This window comes from Caloenas nicobarica, chromosome 19 (genome assembly GCF_036013445.1).
Source record: "Caloenas nicobarica isolate bCalNic1 chromosome 19, bCalNic1.hap1, whole genome shotgun sequence".
In the NCBI taxonomy this organism is placed as follows: domain Eukaryota; kingdom Metazoa; phylum Chordata; class Aves; order Columbiformes; family Columbidae; genus Caloenas; species Caloenas nicobarica.
In genome coordinates, this window is record NC_088263.1 from 9575638 (window position 1) to 9591048 (window position 15411).

The 15411-nt window shown below is 50.3% G+C and overlaps 1 protein-coding gene across 1 annotated transcript in view; it reads left to right on the forward strand.

Annotated features, from left to right (window-relative positions):
• The window catches only part of NACC2 (NACC family member 2), a 54229-nt gene that overhangs the window by 23469 nt on the left and 15349 nt on the right, over window positions 1-15411 (forward strand). Inside the window, exon 2 of the mRNA XM_065648631.1 lies at window positions 12949-13866. Coding sequence (XP_065504703.1) covers window positions 13011-13866 — 856 coding nt within the window. The 5' untranslated portion in view covers window positions 12949-13010. The remainder of the gene's footprint in view (window positions 1-12948; window positions 13867-15411) is intronic.

Sequence of the window (15411 nt, forward strand, 5' to 3'; positions counted from 1 at the left end):
GCTGCCCTGAGCCGAGCAGACGAGGAGGAGGGTCAGTCTGCACGCAGAGAAGGCAGTGATTCAGTAGGAAAGTGTGCAGGAAAAATGCAAATCGGGCGTTGTAATTTCAAAGAGCATCGCTGCAAAAAGACTTCGTGTCGACAAGCACGATGGTGATGAGCTGGGGCTGGAAGGAAACCTCGGGCTCTCTCCCGGGCTCCCCCACGCTGCCTGTCCCTGGCGTGCTCCGGGGAGGGGTGGCCGCGGTGTCACCCTGCAGCCGGTCCCGCCGTCCTGTGCCGTGCAGAAAACCCGTTTCTGGGCCAGGTTCCGCGGGGCCGAGCGCCGGCACAGCCACGGGTCGGGGGCTCACAGCGTCGGCCAGCGCCGCATCCCCACCGTGCTGCTGAAACCGCTAATTAGATTCCATCCGAGCAGCAACAGAAACCAGGAATAAATGGACTTTGCTTCATAAACTTAGCGCTTAAATATTTTCCCAGGCAGGAAAAAAAAAAAAAGACACATTTGCTTTCCATGCAAAACACATAAATCTTGGAAAAGTTCCCGAAGTTGCATGTTTAACTGTTCAGATCTGTGCGTTTGTAGACTAGAAGTGGTTATTCCCCCGCGTAATTATTTTTCTTTTAAAAAGGAAGCTGAAATGTTTGCGAGGAAGACATTTTAAGTGACTGCTAGGGATGAGCAAGAGTGAAGGGAGAGTCAAGTTTAATGATGATTGCTTCGCTTTGCTTTATCGCTGCTGGAAATGAAGCACCTTCTCCTCATCCCCTCTCCGCAAGGACTAACCACAAATGCCACTTTTACTGGTGCGTTTTGGGGCTGTTTCTGCTTGTCTTATGAATTTTATTGGGTGCTAGTTTCTTTTTAATCCTACTGAAATACAAGAGCTGTTACTGGAGTTTATTTAACATGATGGAGTCTTTGCATGGTTAAAATTGCAGATGTTGTATAAAACCCAGGGTCTCTCCTTCCTTCCCAACAGCCCTGGTGTAGAAGATGCTGCAGTCGGATGCTCTTTTATTTACCCAGCGTGGGCAAGGGCTGGGAGTTTGGTGGTCTCTGTATTTGAGGAATTGTCAAAACAAGATTATCGGGGGGTTCTCGGAGCCGGGATAAGGTGGGGTTGGGGTGCACCCAGCAGGACTTTGCCCAGGATGGCGATACGCTTGAGGAGGCTTTTCAGCACATCAGCCCTTCACAAGCACCTTGAACATGGGTTGAAAGAAGGTAGAAAATAAAAACACACAACAGTCTCCTATGCAGGGAAAAAAAAAAAAACAAACAACAAAAAACTATCCTGGAGCTTCTCTCCACGAGCACTTCCTGCATGTTTTGCTGTCATTAATAGTCACCATTCCGGAGCTAGAGATGCTTAATTTATTTATGTTCTCCTAGCACCTTTCTGTTTCATAACAGCAATCACCTCTGCGGTGTGGCCGGGAGGCAGCGGCGTCTGCCGTGCTCCCTGTAATTCAGGAGTGAATCAAAGCAACTTTTTACAAAACAAGATTCTCTCACTGTTGCAAAAGAGCTTTGGGGAAATCTGGTTTTTGTGGTTAAGGATCTTACTCTGATGCACAAGGAAAATTATGTGTAGCTTTTATTTGGCCCAAAGGATTCTTACAACATTATCCGTATTTCCTTTAATTTGTGGGATTTCTAGTAAATGGGCTTAAAAATAGGTCCGGGCAAGATGCCAGGGTACATATGAACAGCAAAAAGTCTTTGCAGGCTGCGAGTAGCTCGCTTTCACTTCTCCCTGGGCACGGGCTGGGGGCACGGAGCAAACGCTCGCTTCGGGGGGTTAAATTTAGTGACATCTCTGGAATTCTTTGGAAGTAGATATTGCAGAAAAGGTCCTGTAACTCTTTAATAGGACCGATGCAATGTTGTTGAGCTGGACACAAGTCTGGAAAGGGAGCAGGATGAGCTGAGGGGACTCGGGGGGGACCCTCAAACAAGCCCCTGATGGGATTTGGGGACCTTGGAAACGTGGTGTTTGTGTAAGAGCAGAACATAGTGATTATAAACTTTTTTCTTCTTTCAGCTTTTCTTTCTCTGCAGTTTCTTTAAGCCTTTTGTAAAACGGGAAAAATCTCAGAAGGGAGAGGCCGTGGCTCAGGGCCGCGCTCCCAGCCGGGGTGACTGCCGAGCGCCCGGCTCCCTTTGGGGAGATGGAGCCGGCTCTTGCTTCAAAATCAATCTCGGTTCAAGTGACTTAAAGATGCATTTTTCCCTGGGGACAGCGACCCGCTAAAGCCTTTCATTAAGACGCAGTGGGTTGATGCAGCTGGAGTCCCAGCGGTGAAGGGAAGGCGAGCGGGGAGGATGCCAGCCGTGCCGTACGGCAGCCAGCCCGCCGCGCCCGGCGTCCCCAAAATGTGCCATTTTGCAAAGTTTGGTTCATTTGATTTTAACTAAATCTTTGGGCATAAATCTGTAGAACTTTATTTTGAGTACTGTGGATGCCGTATCGTTCTGTTGGGAGTAGCTTCTTGGGAGGTGGGTGAAGAGGGGGGACGGGGAGATGGGTGAAGAGGAGGAAGGCTTTGAGCAGCAGCAGCGTGTGGGGTCGGTGCAGCGAAGGACAGGAGCAACGGCACTAAAATCATGCGTTTTCACATGATGGTGGCGATGGACTTCCATAAAATCAAGAGGACCCCAGTGCTCCATGCAGAAGCAAGCTTGTTAGAGGGGAAATTACTCCTGCCATTGGCAGCAGTGTACTAATAACACTTTTCATCCGAGGATACGAAGTTGCTTTACAGATATTAAGTCTTCTGGTGCCTCTGTGAAGTGGGGGAATATGATGCATTGGGTTGTATGGATGGGGACACTCATGTCTGCCACCCACGCACAGCCTGGCTCCTCCTGCCCACACCGAGACTGGGACCGCAATTTTCCTTCAAAGTCGACAACTTCAGAGTTGTCATGGGACCCGACCCTGCAGATTGCACTGGATGGGACCTGAAGTCCCATGAGCCGTTAACCCTCCGCCCAGCCCCGCGGTGCCCGTTCTGGAGGAGGCAGGGGAATTTGCTTTAGCTCTTATGAAAAGGGATCACATCTGGGATGTGTCTGGAGGGCACCCGGCCCCGTAACACCAAACCTGTCCCCTTGAAGCATCACAGGGACCTTGAGCCTTTTCCACAGGACTGATGCCGGTGGGTCCCGCCGCATCATGGGGCAGCTCCCGGCTCTGAGGGCTCTTCCACATTTCAGGAAAAAAGCAGAGCAGAGAAAAACACCCCGTGCTACCCGGCATGGTTTTGGTACGTTGTGAGCAGAAATCATCTGTTTCCTTCTGAAGCTGCTGAGCACAAGCCCCCCAAGACGTGGTCGATGGTTGGACTTGATGATCTTGCAGGTATCTTCCAACCAGAATGATTTCATGATTCTAAGACGCCCCTTTTCTCAAACCCGAGGGTTTAGCAGCTCCCAGCTGACCGCACCAAAGCACCAACCTCCAGCCAGCCCAGCGCTGGAGCAGGAGTTCACGTTCAAGCTGATCCTTCAAATTTACCTCCCCTGCTGGAGATCAGCTTTCCCGGCTGCCCCAGGGGAAAAGGCTCCCGTTGTTTTTTCAGAGATGAAGGTGAAATGAACAGCTGCGGGTGCAGCTCGGTGGAAATTGCAGGTTTTTTGGGGCTGCCGCTGGGCTCCATGGCCAGGGCTGGGGCTTGGACGCCTGAGCTCCCCTCTTAGAACAGTGTCATCCCCGCTACACACGCCTATAAGCCTCTTTGATTTTTCTTTTTAAATATAATTGGGTTTGTGCATGTAGTGGGGTTTTTTTGTTGTTTTTGTTGGTTTTTTTGTTTTTTTTAAAGATTTTTAACTGAGAGACAGCAAATTTAATATTTTCTGTGTCTTGGATGTGTTGTGATTTACATTTGATTTTAGGCATAATTAGAAATGCAAGTAGAGCGCTTTGTGTTTTACCTCTGCTTCAACTATTTATGGCATGATATGCAAATGAAGCAAGCTATGAATATTAAAGATTAGAGTACGTTACGAAGTATCACTGTCTTTAATGAGTTGGGTAATGGGCACAGGCTTTGCAGGCTCTTTAATATGGAGGTATTTTATGTTGTGTGCTGTCTGGGCGGCTCTGCAGCCATCGATGCCGTGTTTGGTTACATCCCGGGAGAGCGGGGCCGTGATTTAAAGCCCCTCGAGCCCCGATGGGCTGCGGGAGGTGGGTGCGATTCCCAAACGTCCCCACGGCAAAGGCGGCAGCGGCTGGCGAAGGGTGTTGATGGATTATTTCACAGAGACTGTTTCAGTTCTCGTCTAGGTCAATCCGTTTCATCTGCTGCAGCGTCGTAGATGGATCTGAGAATATGAAAGCGCTTGTCGACCTTTCAAGGTGCTTTGCAGCACTGGGAGGGAATCTTAAGCACGCTCCTGCCAAAATGGAGCTGCTGCCCGTAGCATCACGCAGACCCCACCAAATTAATTTTGCTGCTTCTCACCAGTTAGATGTATTAACACAGAATCATTTTGGGGTTTATTGACACATCTGAAGGCATTTGAAGGAACATTTTATCTACTGGATAGCAGAGAGTTGGGAAGTGGGGCTCCTCGCATTAACCCTTTCTTGCCCTAGGAGTCTGGGCAGCTTGGCTAGCACGGGTTTATCTCTAAACCAGCACGCGGGTTTATCTCTAAACCAGCATTGTGGTTGGAAAAGGGGAAGGTAACGATGTTTTTGGGTGCTGCAATGCGTACAGAGATTTCATCCGCGGGTAATCTGAAGAACAAACTTCTGCTGGAGCGCCGGGGTCCCCGCGGGATGCGGCGGATGCTGTGGGGTGACGCCGGGGGGACGCGGGAGGTGGGGAAAAACCAGCCAGATACGGAAAACAACGGATTTAATGCCAAATGGGGCTTGGGGAGGGTGGGCGGCGAGGAGGGAGAATGAAGCATGCCCCAGGGAGCGTGCTTTTCAGATTTGAGGTATTTAAATTACAAATTTTGATGAGGAAGATTGTCAGCAGTATTCAAAACAGTGCTTAAATTCTTTTGAAACACTGTCGAGCTGTGCTGTGGCAGTTGAAAAGTTTGGCACACAAGAACTTGGCCCAGAAGTTGCTGCTTGGGTTTTTTTTTTTTTCTCCCTTTAAAACTCAATTCATCTGTATTCAAGTATCCAACATGCTTAAGGAAAAAAAACCCACCAGGCTCACAGTGGTTTGAGTCAGACCCTTGTGTGCGAGCGGAGCTGCAGAAGTGATCGGTCTCTAATATTAGCGGGTTTCCTTGTCGGTTAATGAGCATTAATAACTATTTATAATTCTGCATTTAAGAAAAAAGTACAGTGCTTGTGCCTACCCATAAAAACAACCAGCAAACTAAACTGGGATTTAGAATATGCATGCGATCCACTGGATTATTAACCCCCATGCATTAGCTGTACCTAATTTTTCTGATGGGTTGATGGGTGTTGGTTGGGTGTGGGATCAGCTCGGTGTTTGCAGCACGACGTGAACGTTGGGGAGACTTTCTTACCTATATATAAAATTTAATATTGTATATGATATATTGACCGCATATGATCTGTATTATAATGTCATCTCTATATAACATGATATTCTGGGCTGCAGAGTTGTCTGGGGGTGTTTTAGGGCACGTTACAGAAATAGTCGCATTCTGAAGCTTTGGGCAAAATCTGTTGGACCTGTAAATGGTTTCGTTGCAAAAGCAGAGAAGTTGGAAATGAAAAGACGATGTTGAGCTTGATGCTGCGATTCTGAGGGTGGGAACTGAGTCTGTAGGGGGGGGTTCTCCCCGGGAAGTGGGGAGAGAGGAAATTGTTTGCTGAATGTAAGCGTTAAATGCAATACATGAAAAATGTGAGTCTTCTGCTTTGCCCCCATCTCCCTGGGGAAGGTTATCAGGTCGAGGTGACCACCTCATGTCACAAATTTTAGGTTTCTCAGGGTTTTTGATCAATGACCAGAAAGCTCAGTTTTGAAAAAAACACCCTGTGCAATCGAGTATTTGCTTCTATAAACCTGGAGGTGCAGAGTGAAATGTCTGCAGTGTAACTTCCCTTATCTGCAAGCTTATATTTCCATTAAGGATCAAGCTCAGATGAAATTGTAGCTTCGCTTTATAGAGTATTAAAAGTTTAATGTATAAATGTCTTCCTTCGCCAGAACTTTTTGGCAGTATTGTTTTCCAGCGCTGAAATTCCTACAAAAAACCTGGAGATCCCGATATCTGCAAGGGCTGGGCTGCCCTTGAAGGGTTAATTACATTATGCCTACTGTTTTTTCTCTTAAAGCAGGGAGAATAAGCTGTAGCCAAAAGTAAAAGTCATTAATTTTAAGACAGAGATGTAAGCAAAGTTTCCTTCCCCTCTGCAGGTTGGTCAGGGTAGGCTATGCAGTAATTGAAAAGTAAAGGCAATTGAATTACAGGCTCCTGTCCAAACCCAGCGCGATTTCTTCTTTTTTTTTTTTTTTTTTTTTTTTACAACCTCCATTGCATCAGAACTAGGCAGTATTCCTGATGTTCTCATGTGTGTTAATGCTGACTCACAGACTAACTTGCACAAGAAAAAAAAACACACAGGCAGCTCCACCATACTAGGTAATGAGCTCTAGCAAGAAGCAGCGTCTGATGTTTTGTAAGCTTTTTTTAATTGACCTTTTCAGCTATTTACTTTATTTTAAGGCTTTCTGTTCCGTGCTGGCACGATGGTAGAACTGAGTCATGCATGTTATATATTGCTCGCTCTGCTGTTGTGTACGGGGAGTGAGGAGAATACAATTGAGCATGGCACTTGTCTTTTTGATGTGTTACGGATGTGAATTAGTGTTTGCGATGGGATGCGGGCGATGCTCGCGGTGCGGAAGGCGCGGGAGCCGGTGCTGTGTCTGGTGGACGGAACTTAGTCGGGGTCTTGAGCTTTTATTAGATTGCAAAAAATGAATTTCTGCAGAATAATTGTATCTTTTATCCACGTCTCTCTCCTTTACCCTTTTCCTTGCAGCAATCTGCCAAAAAAAAAAAAAAAAATTAAAATGTTGCATTTTCTATTTTTGCTTTTCCTTGCTTTGAGAGCTCTTAAAATCAGTGATAGATAAGGGGGGAGGGAAAAAAAAAAAAGAGGGGGAGGGGGGCAGCGAAAAACAACACCTAATTAAAAAATAATGGCAATAACATGCTTTGCCTTGGCTGAATGACTGCACTTTTTGGAGACGGCAGCCGGCGGTGGGTGACCCTGAGCGGCGATGGTGCTGCCGTGACTCACCTTGCAGCAGGACGGAGCCGCCAGGCACTGGGGGGGTCCCCTGGGCTGGTTTATGGGGTCCCCAGGGAGGGTTTGGGGGTCCCCAGGGAGGGTTTGGGGGGTCCCCAGGCAGAGCTCCCCGTCCCCGGGCTGCCCTGCCTGTGGGGCTGCATCATCAGCGTTCATTTAATTCACTTTTCCATCTTTCTTCCCTGCCCAAGCCTCCAGGTTTTTACTTTCCGTGCGAACTTTGAGGGTTATAAAGCAAAGGTGGCTCCACGTCGGCTGCGTGTGCGTGGCTTATGTGTTACCGAGCAATATTTGCGAATTCGGTTTCTGCTATCTTAATAAGGCAGAAATAATCCTCTTTCCCCCTTTGCCACTGGCTGCTACACTAAAAATAGGGAATGTTAGCGCTGCTCGCCGCTTGCCACTTGCAGCATTTCAAAAATAAATATTTTGGAGCTGCAGAAACAAATGCTGCAGAAGAGAAAAGGAGTCTCGGTATGACTGTCATTTGATTACCAAACTTAACCTTGTTTTCCTTCCCGTGCCCAAGCCGGGCATTCCGCTGTGCCGGCATCCGCGGCCGTTCCCGTTTGTGCCCCGTCCCTCTCCCTTCCCCTCCCCGGGCTTTCTCCCCCCAAACCCCGATGCGAGCAAAGGGGAGGCTCGTTTTGAGGTGGGGGGCGTATTGTTTTATAAATATCTTTTCTGTGGTTCTTTTTCACTTCTTGGTCCCCCGACACAGATCTGCAGCACATGGGGGGGTACGCACAGCATGGACCTGAAGTGCATGTTATTTGACTTTATTTAACTATTTCTTTGATGGAAGGCGTTACAGCAGCTCGGGGAATGGGACTTCACCGTCAGTTTGGCGCTTCGCTGTTGCATATTTTCCTTCGGGCTTATGTAAAAAGTGCATTTCTTTTTCATTAAAAGTGTGTGTAGGGGGGAATAAAAGCTTGTAGCAAGAGCTGGGTGGGTGACACCCCAGTGCTTGGGGGGACGGGCGGCTTTGGGGCCCCCGCCCTGTGGGGCGACATCCCCCAAAAGCCAGCCTCAAATCCAAGGGTGGGATTTCCCCCCTCTCTCCTCATTTACAGAAGAAAGAAAAGTTTCCTTTGACCCTTTGGGGCCTTCAAGGGCATCACTTTTCAGCTCTTTTCTTTGGAGGGGTTTTGGCTGGGGGGGTGAAGCCACTTTGTCCCCCACGCCGGGTCCGGCTGCCTTTGTCCCTGCCCCAGCTGCCCCCAGCGCCTCTTCTGCGGGAAACTGGGGATTTGGGGGTTTTGGGGGGGACAGGGTGAAGTCTGCAAGCCTCTGTACATTAGCTAAAGGAAAAAGACAATTGAAATACATTATCTAATGATTTCTGATAACTGCTAGGGGAGCTCTGATGCCAGCATCTTATTCTAGGTCGATGCTTTTTTTCTTTTATTATTGTTGCCTTGCCCCAACCTTTCAGGCCTTGGAGCAGGAAAATAGTTTAGAAAAGAGCAAACCTGGTTTGGTTTTATTGTTTGTTTGGTTTTTTTCTTCCCCAAAGCGCTTGAACAGAGGATTCTCAAACTCCTATGGAAGTTGTATCAAATAACAGCTGCATTTTTAATGAAGATCTTGTGACAAAGGCTATGACTTTACAAAAATCATGCAGACATGTGCAAATTGTCTGGTATATCCAAGAGGTGGAAAAAGAGAGGCTGCGAGTAGAAAACAAAATGATGTTTTGCTTGAATGGTCACGTATCTGAAATGATCAGAGGGGGCGGTTTTCATCCAGTTTTGTCCCAGTTTTCCCATTTGTAGGACGTGTCCATCTCATCATCTGTCACCTGTAGGGCATGGCAGGCCAAAGAGGACGGGGGGGTTGGTTTTGGGTGGCACTGGGGGCTCCTCCTGCACCCCGGCTGCAGCTCAGCTTGGGAGACAAGTTTGCAAAATACAGTTTACAGCTGTAACTGCTAAGGTCACTTCTCCTGCAGCACCGTTCTCCCTGTGTCAAATGGACTGAAGGCATTTCAAACCATCCAAAAGTAGCTTGGTGCTTTGGTTTTGTTGGTGGTTTTTTTTTTAAAGCGTTTTTAGTAGAGGATATTTTTAAGTTAGACATTATCAAGTGTTATTGCATTCACTACCTAGTCACAGTAATATTTTGTTGCTGTTGTTTTTTGGGGATGGGTGGTCACATGGTGAACAGGTTCACCTTGGTTTTCAGGGTTGGTGGGCAGGTTTTCCTTTGCTTTCAAGACTGTCTTCTTTTATTTCTTGGATTTTTGAGGGGTTTGGCGTTGTTCTTTTGGTTTTGTTTGGGGTTTTTTTTTCTATATTCTGGTCATAAAAAGGCAAGGACAGAGGTAAGAGGAAGAAACAAAAAGCCAGCAGTCTTGGCCCGCGGTTTATCGAAGTGGTTTGGACTTTTTCAGCTCACTGGTGCTGGGTGTCTCCAGGGCAGGGGGTTGTGAGGGGCTTCAAAGGGGTCCCGTCCAGTGCCCCCCTGGTCCCTCCAGCTCTAAGGGAGCTCTTGCTGGAAGCAAAGAGGAGGAGATGGATCCTTCTCCACCCATGGTCTGCCATCCGCATGGACAAGGCTTCCCTCAGGCTCCCGGGTGGAGAAGTCATATTTCAGTAAAGCACATTTAACGGCAGTAATTCTCACAGATCTGGAGTGGATCTGTTTGCCAGGGCAGACTCTTCTCCTCCTCCGATGGAGGTCGGCGGTGTTGTGGTTGGAAGAGGTCTTGGGCTTGGCTGTCGCGGTGTCTTCTCTGAGCTCCTCGCAGGATGTCACCTTGGTGCCTTAACCTCATCATCACCACCAGCCAGAGATGCCGTTGACCCGACACCGGGTTTGGATGAACTTGTTGAGCTCTCCCGACTCCTGGAGCTCCCGGGCTGGGAGCACCGCGGGTCCGGTGGGACGCGGAGCAGCCGTGTCCGTGCCGGTTGCTGGAGGAGCCGAAGCCGGCACGTCGCCAGCCCCGGGCGCTCGGCAGCCGTTCTGCTGCTGTGGACTTGAACCTAATGCACCAAACATCTACTTGGACGGTGGAAGCGCGTGATGGGCAGGGGAGGGTCGTGCCGGAGCATCGCCGGCCCCGTCCGCGCTCCCCACAGCTCTTCTCCTGGAACGGTGGCTTCATCTCTCATCTCTTAAATTTTAACTGCGTGTGACCATCCGAGCGGGGCCATTGAAACAAATCTAAGAGCAGTAGCAGAAATAAAAACGCTCTGGGCAAGACAGAAGTAAGCAAAGTGAGGCCCCACCCTCTTTCCCAGAAAAAAGCACTAAACATGCTCAATAAATGCGAAGGTAATTTAAAATCTGAATCCAGGAGACAATGTGACTAGGATTTCATTACTTAAGCAAATGGATTTGCTTTTAGTGGATTCAGCCACAGACTGAAAGAAGCTTTCCCCAAGGGGTAAACATTTTTCCTGCCTTTGAAAGGCTTTCTTGTATGGTGCCGGGGGGAGGCTGGGGGCCAGGAATAAGGACTGGGGCTGCACGAGCACCTTTATTTTGGGCAGATTTGGGCATTCCCAAAGCCGTGCTTTTGGGTGGGTGGTTTTGAGGAGCCCCTGGCGTGGGGCGGGAGTGCAGGGCGCTGCTGGGGAGATGCCGGGGGGTGCAGGAGGATGCTGGGGGGCGCAGGGGAACGCTGGGGGGTGCAGGGAGATGCTCTCATCCCTTCCTCCATCCGCAGGAGTTAACCAGCAGCAGTGCCAGCTCTGCAGACTGTTTGGAATAGTTTAAATGCTTTGACACTCTGGATGTACTAGATGGCAGGGGAGGCAGTTTACAGCGTAATTCATATGCAAAACTGCACTATAAATTTAAAACCTGTCTCAGTTGCCGTGGCACCACTAAGCATTTCATCAGCATACAGTACAGTATTTCTGCCATCTTTGTTTGCATTGCAGTGACTCATCAAAAGTCTGTCTTGTACCAACACTGAGAGCATTCCTCTGGCACTGATATTTCTCTGTTTTTAAAGCTTCGGTTTGAAACTGGCATTTACTTCAGGTCCCTAATCAAAGGGCTCTATTCATTGCAGAGAGCAGCCTGAATGTTAATCTGCATCCGGCCTATTCATTTGGATGCTGTGCGCTGCCGGGGAGATTTGACTTGGTAAAAGCTTGAGCTGCAGCAGATACAAACCCAGGGTTTGATACTATATTTTATTTTTCCTCCCCCGAGTGGTCGCTGGTGCTGCCGACAGTGCGGTGGCCGGGGGGACGCGGGGGGACGTGAATCCCCTCCGGCGAGCGGCCGCTGCTGAAGGTACGTTCGCTCCCCCCAGCCGAAGGGACTGGGAACTTCTCGCTCGGAAGAATTTTTTTGAACCATGCAGATACAATTAAATTGGCTCTGAGTGTGTTCCCTTTTCTTCCTGTTACCCCGTGGCCTTGCAGATAGGACTTTTTTCTTTTTTTTCTCCCCAGCAGTGGGAACAGAGCAGCTCTTTGTGGGTTATTATTTTCTTTTTGGAGGAGATTTTTTTTTTTTTAAATCTTTCTCAGGTAAACTTCTCTTTTTTTTTTTTTTTTTTTTTTTTTTTTAATGTTGTTCTTATGAGCTTTCAGTACTAGTTAACCATAGTTTTTCTTCAGTAGCATTTGAGGCAAACAGGATTTTAAATCTGGACTCTTGCGTGAAGCTCAGGGAGGGGACGGGGGTGGGTTTGGGCTCCAGCTGGTGCCGGTGAATCCGCGGTGATTTGGAGTTCGGCACACGGGCTGTGCTACCGCTACCTGCCCCGCCGGGGCTCGGGGTCCGTGTCTGAGCTCCCTGCGCCCCCCAGCCTTGATTTGCTCGGTGGAAGGAGGAATTACCCCCATGGCCCAAAGGTACAGCCGGCCTGGCAGGGCGGCCGCGGGGGGATGTCGAGCCGGTGGGTGCCGAGCCGGAGCCGTCACCTCGAGCCCGTTCGGTGTGAGGTGACCCGGAGGGGTCCCCGATGCCACTGGGCTGGGGGGGTTCTGGGCTGGGGGTCCCCCTGCCTCGCTTTGGATTTAGGGGAGAAAAATAAGAAGACAACCTGGTAGGTGGCTCGCTGCGGCATGTTGGTTTGTTTTATTGGGGCTCAAATATCTGACTTAATTTGGAGATAAGCCTCGTTTTGTTGGAGGATAAATCTGTTGAGAAAGGGTTTAACTGTTGAAATGCTCCCTCTTTCTGGTGCGAATGGGAAGATTGCTTTTCAAAGTGCTTTTTCCTGGGAGCTGTCGCTCCGGCAGAATCCTGTATTTATTTCAGGCAGAATGGCACATTGTTTTATAAATATCTTTTCTGTAGTTTCAACATAGCTACTGGTTGTTGTGTTTCTTATATAATGCTACCAGAGATTTGTCTGACTATCTTATGTTTGCTGTACTGTTCGCTCCTCTCCCATTACCGTTCAGATTTTCCTGCATAAAGTAAAACCCCCGGGGGAATAAATCAGTGGTGCTGATTTAAACAGACCACAGCTTGAAGAAAATACTCGCGTTTTTTGGAATATCCCTTGCCATCCACCAGCAGCATTTCCAACATTGTTTGAAAACATGGATAAGTAATTCTTACAAGCAATTGCTTTTCCGCATCGGCTCTCAGAGCTCGGCTTCGAGCCTTTGATGTGGGGTGAGGTGGGTTCCTCTGCTCCCGCCTGCTTTGGTGAACTGTCTAAAAACGCTGTGCCTCTCTCCCTGCCTTCTCCTTTCTTTCAGATGTGCCCTACTTTGGATATTCCTGCATTGAATGTCTGAGGAGCTCCAGCCGATCCTGAGCCATGTCGCAGATGTTGCACATAGAGATTCCCAACTTCGGGAACACCGTTCTGGGCTGCCTGAACGAGCAGCGGCTGCTGGGGCTGTACTGCGATGTGTCCATCGTGGTGAAGGGCCAGGCCTTCAAGGCTCACCGGGCAGTCCTGGCCGCCAGCAGCCTCTACTTCCGAGACTTGTTCAGTGGGAACAGCAAAAACGCCTTTGAGCTGCCGGGAACCGTCCCCCCAGCTTGCTTCCAGCAGATCCTCTCCTTCTGCTACACCGGGAAGCTGACCATGGCGGCGAGCGAGCAGCTGGTGGTGATGTACACGGCGGGTTTCCTGCAGATCCAGCACATCGTGGAGAAAGGGACGGACTTGATGTTCAAGGTCAGCTCTCCTCACTGTGACTCTCAGACCACCATGATCGAAGACCCCAGCTCGGAGCCGCAGAGTCCCTGCAACCAGCTGCAGTCGGCCTCGGCGCCCTACGTCATGTCCCCCTCCATGCCCATCCCGCTCCTCACGCGCGTCAAACACGAGAACCTGGAGCTGCAGGCAGCGGCCCTGCCCGGCAAGCGGCCCCTCGAGCCCGGCGCCCGGGAGGGGACAGCTGCTGGTGGCCCCAACGCCGCTCCCCTGAAGCTCTCCCGTGTCTCCTACTACGGGATGCCCAACCTGGCCACCCTCATCCCCAACGTCCAGCAGGTCCAGTACTCGCAGGGGGAGCGGACGAGCCCCGGCGCCAGCAGCATCCCCACCACCGACAGCCCCACCTCCTACCACAATGAGGAGGACGAGGAGGACGACGAGGCGTACGACACCATGGTGGAGGAGCAGTACGGGCAGATGTACATCAAGTCCTCGGGAGGCTACTCTGGTAATGGGCTGTCTCGCTCCTTGGGTTTTCTGCTCTCCTTCTGTGCTCGCTTGGTCCTTCTCCGACCAGCACGGGGAGTTTGGGGCTTGTTCAGCACTGTTTTGGGGGGCTTCGTTTGGTTATTTGTATAGCAGAAAGTGATGCACGTGGTGGGCTTGGTGCTGGTGCCTGGGTATGGCGGGGGCTTCCTCATCTCAGACACGCGGTGTGAACCGTGGGGTCATCCTGTGCAGGGACGGGAGCTGGACTCAATGATCCTTGTGGGTCCCTTCCAACTCAGGACATTGTGTGATTCCTCAGGCCAGCACCCTGTGGCCCTGGGCAGTTTGCAGGCTCAGACGCTGCTGAGGAGCAGGGGGGGTGAGGGATGCGGAGCGGGGGGCTCAGGACCGGAGCGGGGGATGCTCGGGGGGGTTGCTGCCGCGCCTGCACCCCGCGCAGGTGGAACTCGCAGCATCCGGCGCAGAGCCTGGCCCAGGAGCCGCAGGGGGCTGTGGTGGCAGCTTTGATCCGCGGTCGCTCCCCTGGAGGGACATCTTCCCACCGGCCTGGCAGTGCGGAGCGTCCTCTGCCTGGAGCTGCTTTGCCCGCCACGGTTCTGCGCTGAAATTGCTGGACCGATTTTGCAAATATTTAACTCCTGTCTGTTGAAGAGCTGGCATGCTTTCCTAAAAGACGTTTGATTTTATTCTTAAGCAAGGGAGAGGATTTGACAAATATGACCAGTTCTGTCGCTTAAAGCCAGGCTTTCCCTACTACTGAGAGTGGGTTCATCCCCACACACCATCCCATCCCATCCCAGCGTCCCCTTGGCGTGTCCCCCTGCCAGGCACCAAGCAGATAAGTAATATTTTCCAAGCATTTTTACCAAGCCACGTGCAACAGGGGGAGAGCACGCTGCTAGCAATGTTACTATTTTAATATTAGAAATATTGGCTGAGGAAAACAGACAAGCCAGTTGTGGACGATGAGCCTCAAAAGCCCATCTACTCTCTCTGCCGTGCTTCACGTCCCAGTGCTCGGTCCCGGACAAGTGAGGAGGAGCAGGATCGGGAGATGGGGACAAGGTCGGGGTCCCCTCTGTGGCTGTCCCCCCAGCAGGAGTGGGGCCGTGGTTGCCAAGACCGAGGGAAATCAGGCTGGTTTCCTGCACGCTGCTTCTGGTTCTATTTTGCTTTGCACTTCCCCGCTGTAGAGCACGCGGTGAGCAATGTGGGTTTGCCGTCAGCGCCGGGACTCGCGGCGTTATTCCTCAGAGCAGTGGGATTATACCCTTGGACACAGCATTTTCCTTCGCTGTCACAGGACCAGTTCACACAGTAACAGAACAAAATAAATTCCGGAGGCGATGGCAGGACCAGCCCCGGGATGAGGCAGGCAGCAGCTATTAGCCTGTACCTAATTCTTGTGGTGTGGGAGTTGTTCCAGTTGGAAAAGGGAAAATCCGAACAGGTTTCTTGGGTGTCGCTGGAGATCCAGCCCTCATGCCGGAGCCGGGCATCTCGCAGCAAAGCTTTCCTGCTTGTTTTCTGTAGGGAATAGGCT